At 22.1% G+C, this 6702-nt stretch overlaps 2 protein-coding genes across 2 annotated transcripts in view; one reads left to right on the top strand and one right to left on the bottom strand.

The window, feature by feature from the left end:
* Positions 1-5342, bottom strand: part of LOC117173929 — an 11815-nt gene extending 6473 nt beyond the window's left edge. Inside the window, exons 1-2 of the mRNA XM_033362577.1 lie at positions 4756-5342; positions 806-988 (exon numbers count right to left, since the gene is read on the bottom strand). Of these exons, the coding sequence (XP_033218468.1) occupies positions 806-988; positions 4756-4899 (327 nt within the window). The 5' untranslated portion in view covers positions 4900-5342. The remainder of the gene's footprint in view (positions 1-805; positions 989-4755) is intronic.
* The window catches only part of LOC117173928, a 27603-nt gene continuing 25886 nt past the window's right edge, over positions 4986-6702 (top strand). Inside the window, exon 1 of the mRNA XM_033362576.1 lies at positions 4986-5018. Within this exon, the coding sequence (XP_033218467.1) occupies positions 4986-5018 (33 nt within the window). The remainder of the gene's footprint in view (positions 5019-6702) is intronic.

The raw sequence follows: 6702 nt of genomic DNA, 5'->3' as shown, positions 1-6702 counted from the left end.
GATTAAAATTTTGTGCGGAATCTAAAGAAAAAAATTATTATCATAAAACCTTGCAAAATCTTTAAAAAGCTTCAAAATTTTATTTGGAAATCTTAAAAAATCTACATTTTGATAAAAATTTGTTGAAATCTTTTCAATTTTTAAATTATTTTTGAAATTTATTTAAACTTCTAAAATTTTGATGTATCTTTCGAAAGAAAAAAATAAAAAAATTTTAAATCCTGCAAAAATGAAAAAAAAAAAATTGTCTTAAAATTTCGCAAATTTTACTTTGACATATTTTGAAATCTTCAAAACTTCAAATTAATCTTTTAAAATAAAACCTAATTCTTTAAAAAAAAATCTTTTAATTTTTTTCTAGAAATTTCAGAAAATTATTCGAAATGTTTTAAAATAGTTTCTTCAAATTAAGTTTGCTTAAGAATCGATTTAAATTTTGTGCGGAATCTAAAGAAAAAAATTATTAAGCAATTTTTTTTTATTTTCTAAAATTTTGATATATCTTTCGAAAGAAATTAAAAAAAAATTTTAAATCCTGCAAAAATTAAAGAAAAAATTGTCTTATAATTTCGCAAATTTTACTTTGACATATTTTGAAATCTTCAAAACTTAAAAATTAATCTTTTAAAATAAAACTTAATTCATTAAAAATTACCGGGGAAATTATATTGCCGGTACCGGTAATTTGACTTATTTCTTAATATTAAAAAAAAAAAAAACAGTTTGTTTTTAAAAATAAAAAAGTGTGAACTTTTTAATTTATTTTCATGAAATAAATTCTGTAGATTATTATAAATTTTCTTACCAGTTTGGTCATTGCTTTTCTGTACAAAGAGGTTTCTAAAGCACTTCGAACTGCAAAGAGTTCCATTTGACTAGCACATGTCTTGATCTGGGAATCAAAATCCTCCACATCTTTTGATTGGCAAGATATTGCATAATTACTAAGAAGAGATTTGTGTAAATAACTAAAATAGACTCGACGTACCTGCAAAATAAAAGAAAAACATACATTTTTTGAAAGAATCATCGTCGTTTTATTCTAGAAAAAAATTTTTTAATTTTTTTTAAAAAATCACTTATTAAAGCTCGATGAAAAATTTGGGATGAAGACTCTTTTTAAAAAATTTTAACATTCAAATTTTGTGCATTATCTTTTTATTTCATTTTATAATAATTTCTAACTCAAAATAATACATTTCTTATACTGTTTCAATCTTTCGACACGATTAAATTTTTTAAATTAAATCTAGAAAAGGAAATAAGTCGATTTTTCACGAAACTGGGGGAATACATTCTTTTAAATTTTTCATTCATGTGCGTATTATATAAATAAGATCAATTTTTTAAACAAATAGTTGAGTTTTCTACAGAAAAAGAAGAATTTTCAATGAAATTCATAAATTTTCCAACAAATAGTTCATTATTAAATTAATGGTATAATTTTTAACCAAAATAGTTACATTTTCAGCAGAAAAATAAATGTTCAACCAATACTTTCATTTTCTACCAAAATAGAGGAGTATTCAACTCTAAAAGGCGTACTTTTACCAAAACAGTTGAATTTGCAACAGAAAAGTTAATTTTCAAAAAAAATATTGTATTTTATATCAAAATAGTTGAATTTTCCACACAAAAAGACAGATTTTCTACAAAGCAGTTAAACGTTCAACCAAAATTTTATTTATTTTTAACAGAAAAGTTAATTTTCAACCAGATAGTTGAATTTTAAAGCCAAAAATACGATTTTTCTACAAAACAGTTGAATTCTCAATCCGAAAATATGAATTTTTAACACACAAATTTCATTTTGATTCACAAAGTTTAATTTTTAATTTTTTACAGACAAATTTTCTACAAAAAAGTTAATTCGCAAACGATTTTTTTTTACCAAATGTTACCAAATTGTCAATGAGACAATTTTTTTTACTAAAACAGTTGAATTTTCATCATATCTCACAAAAAATTAATTTTCATCTACAAATTTAAATTTTCAATGTTCTACAGACGAATTATCTACAAAAAAGTTAATTAGCAAGCAAATAATTTATTTTTCAACCAAAAAATGGACGAGTTTTCTACAAAATTAATATAAACTTCATTTTATACAAATTTTTTTTTTAAAAATCCGAAAAGGCGATTTTTTTGCGATAAATTTCAATTGCAATTTTCAACTCGAAAATATAAATAGAAAAAAAGTTAATTTTAAATCAAATTTCAAGCCAAATGGGATTTTTTTATATAAAAATCTGAATTTCCAACAAACAATTTATTTTGATCCACCCAAATACGTCAATTTGCAACTGAAAAATACGATTTTCCCACAAAATTTCAATAAATTTAAATTTGAAAATATAAATTAAAAAAAAAGTTAATTTTAAACAAAAGTTATTTTCTCTCCCAAAATAGTGGAATTTTAATCGAAATGCTATTTATCACAAAAAACTATGGATTAAAAAAAAAAGAAGTTACTAGAAAAAAGTTGAATTTGCAACCCAAAAATATTAATTTTTAACACCAAAAATTTATTTTGATGCACAGTTGATTTTTCATTTTTTTAAAGTCGAATTAAAAAATAAATAAATAATTTGCAACCAAATAATTGAATTTTCAACAAACAAAAAATACGATTTTCTAACAAAATTTCTATAAATTTCATTTTCTACAAATTTTTAACCCGAAAATATGAATTCAAAATAGAAAAAAAATTAATTTTAAAACAGATGGTTATTTTCTGTCTTAAAATATTTGAATTTTGAATTGAATTTTCAACCAAAAAATATGATTTTCCAACAAAATTTCAAACAGAAAATATTAGTTTAAAAGAAAAAAAAATCATTTTCAACCAGATAGTTATTTTCCGTCTCAAATTTTTGAAGTTTGAATTCAATTACGAATTTTTTACACAAAAAGGTGAATTTTCATTTTAAAAAAAAAATCAAATTGCAACCAAATAGGTGCATTTTCAACTGAAAAATGCGATTTTTCCACAACATTTAACAAATTTCAAATTAAAAATATAAATTTAAAAAAAGTTAATATAAACCAAATAGTTATTTTATCTTCCAAAATAGTGGAATTTCAAGCCAAATGCGATTTTTTTCCACAAAAATCTGAATTTTCAACAAAAAAGAAGTGACTAGAAAAAAATTGAATTATCTTCCCAAAAATATTAATTTTTAACCCCAACAATTTCTTTTGATCCATACAGTTGAATTTTAATTTTTTTACAGTCGGATTTTCAACAAAATAATAAATAATTTGCAACCAAATAATTGAATTTTCAACAAAAAAATACGATTTTCTAACAAAATTTCTATAAATTTAATTTTCCACAAATTTTTAACCCGAAAACATGAGTCTAAAAGAAAAAAAAATTGATTCTACACCAGATAGTTATTTTATGTCTTAAAATATTGAATTTTGAATTCAATGACGATTTTTTTTACACACAAAGGTGAATTTTCATTTTTTTTTAAAATGAATTTGCAAACAAATAGGTGCATTTTCTACCAAAATATTAGATTTTAGAATTCAAAGATGTAAATTTTCAACTAAAATAATTCAATCTTCAATCAAATAAAAAAAACTACTACAAAAAACTGAATTTTCAACTCCAAAAATTTGAAATTGCAACACCAAAAATTCAATCTGAACTACATAGTTGAATTTTTTCATTTTTTACGAACCAGTTTTTAAGGAAAAAAGTTAATTCACAGCCAAATAATTGAATTTTCAAAAAAAAAAAAAAACGATTTTCTTACAAAATTGATGATTTTTTCACAAAAAGCTGAATTAAAAAAATATTTAATTAGCAAACAAATAAATAAATTTTCTACTAAACTTTTTTCGACTTTACAACTATAAAATGTTAATTTTCAAGCCAAAAATAACACAAAGATGTAAATTTTCAACTAAAATAATTCAATTTTCAATCAATTAAAAATAAACTTCTACAAATAACTAAATTTTTAACAACAAAAAAAATTGAAAAAAAAAAACGATTTTCCTACAAAATTGATGATTTTTTTTTTCAAAAAAAGCTGAATTAAAAAAATATTTAATTAGCAAACAAATTAATAAATTTTCTACTAAATTTTTTCGATTTTGCAACTATAAAATGTGAATTTTCAAGCGAAAAATATGGATTTTCAACACAAAAAATTCATTCTGATCCACAAGGTTCAATTTTCAACTTAAAAAAGATACATGGTTAAATTTTTAATTTTTTACAGGTGAATTTTCAACAAAAAAAAAAGTTATCTACAAATTTTCAGCCTCCAGAAATATGAATTTTCCAGAAAAAAGGTTATTTTAAATCAAACAGTTATTTTCTCTCGCAAAATAGTTTGATTTTGAAGCGAGGAAATAAGAAAATTCTAGAAAAGTTTGAATTTTGAACCAAATATTTTAATTTTCAACAAAAATAGTTGAAATATCGAGCCAAAAAAAAATTAATTTCCTATAAAACTGTTAAATTTTTTATAAAAATAGTTCCAAATAAAAAACATTAAAGCAAATTTGAAATCACTTGACGGCTAATCTTTATTGCGTGATATCTAGATAAGAATGAACAAAATGAAAGAATCCATTAAAATCTTTATACAATCACACTCTAAATAAAAGAAAAATATTAATTATATTACTTACGGTGCATCTAAAACAATAGGAATTGAAATTTGTTATTAATCTTAAATCTATGGGGTTTTTGTGCGAGAAAATTAGTTATAAATAATAAGAAAAATATCAACATACCATGGACGTCAGTCGTAGAAAATCCTCCTTGAAATCGGCATGATTATTAAGGAAATTGTTATCATTAATCGTCGGCAATAATAACGACGATGAGCTGCTCGAGTCAAGCACGTCCAGCGTGTTCTCATCGTTTTCATAATCCATCTTTTCATTTCTTTTTTTCACTTCCCATAGAAATATGCGAGCCTAAATCACAATCATTTTACTTGCAAGTTTTACACTCAAACATAATGAAAAAACACTCTTCCTTGGTCGTCTCACGAGTCAATATTAAAAATCATTTGCGAAAACACTAACGCGCACTTTTTATGCAAGTTATTATATCGTTTATATTTCAATAATTATGAATGTCAGCGTATAAAAACGTAACAAAATTGAGCAAAATTTTGCTAAATTTGCTTGAATCACGCCTTTTTCACATTTCTATATATTTCTTTATTGTGAATCAAGTTTTCACAGCTAAATCAACGTGCTGTGTTTTTGCTTTACGGCCATTTTAGAGGTTATGTTCAACTTCTCCCCCTTGCGGAAATTGATGCATTACCCCCACCCGCAAGACAACTGCCCTTCTGAAAAATATTTAGGACTTTTTGTTCCTATAATGAATTTCTTATAATTTTTTGCAATTCGAATAAAAAATCATTATGAGGAAATCAGTATAGAAATAAATAATTTTACAACACTGAACAAATTTATGCCGAAAAGTGAGAAACTAAATATACAAAGGAATATCATTTACGCACTGTCTATATCTTTATTGTCTATGGTTATGGAATTTTTCGTAACTCTACATCCTTTTTAGCTCGTTCAGGGCTAACGTTACGGAAAATTCCATAACGGTAGACGTAAACAGTGCCTATTATTTATTTATTTGTTAAATGTAGAATAACTAATTATTTAAAACGATTTCCAAAATCAATCAGAGAGCTTCCATGGATATTAATTTTTGGTAGAAAATTAATATTTTTTAAATAAAAGTTCAAATATTTGGTTGAAATTTCAAGTATTTTGTTGATAATTATTTTTTTTTCGTTAATTTGAAATTATTTTTATAAACTTAAAATTGAACTATTCTATTTTTAGTATAGAATCAATATTTTTTAGTTAAAATTCAGATATTTAGTTGAAAATTCATGTATTCTGTTGAAAATTATATATTTTTTGGCTTAATATATTTTTTTTTAACTTGAAGTTTAACTATTCTATTTTTTGCAGAAAATCAATATTTTTTAGTTAGAAATTTAGATATTTAGTTAAAAATTAATTTATTTTGTTGATCATTATCGATTTTTGTTAATTTGAAATTATTTTTTAAACTTAAAAATTAACTATTCTGTTTTTAGTAGAAAATCCTTCTTTTATTAGTTTAAAATACCGATATTTTTTAGTTATAAAATCACATATTTGGTTGAAAATTCAAGTTTTTTTTTATGGTTATTTTTATCTTGATTAAAATTTTTTTTGTTAACTTAAAATTTAAGTATTCTATTTTTAGTCGAAAATCAATATTTTTTAGTTGAAAATTCATGTATTTTGTTGAAAATTATATATTTTTTGGTTAAAAATTCCTTTTTTCAATTGAAATTTAACTATTCTATTTTTGGCAGAAAATCAATATTTTTTACTCAGAAATTCAGATATTTAGTTAAAAACTAATTTATCGTGTTGATAATTATCTTGTTTTGTTGATTTAAAATTATTTTTTAAACTTAAAAATTAACTTTTGTATTTTTAGTAGAAAATCCATATTTTTTTAGTTCAAAATTCACATATTTAGTTGAAAATTAATTTATTTTGTTGATAATTATTTTGTTTTGTTGATTTGAAATTATGTTTTTAAGCTTTAAATTTAACTATTCTATTTTTCGTAGAGACAACTCAACTATTTAGTTTAAAATTTATGCATTTTGTTGAAAATTATTTTTTTATTTGAAATTATTTTTTTTT

Source organism: Belonocnema kinseyi, chromosome 5 (assembly GCF_010883055.1).
Source record: "Belonocnema kinseyi isolate 2016_QV_RU_SX_M_011 chromosome 5, B_treatae_v1, whole genome shotgun sequence".
NCBI classification, from domain to species: Eukaryota; Metazoa; Arthropoda; class Insecta; order Hymenoptera; family Cynipidae; genus Belonocnema; species Belonocnema kinseyi.
The sequence above is the reverse complement of the archived record's forward strand: the minus strand, read 5'-3'. Positions and strand labels throughout refer to the sequence as shown.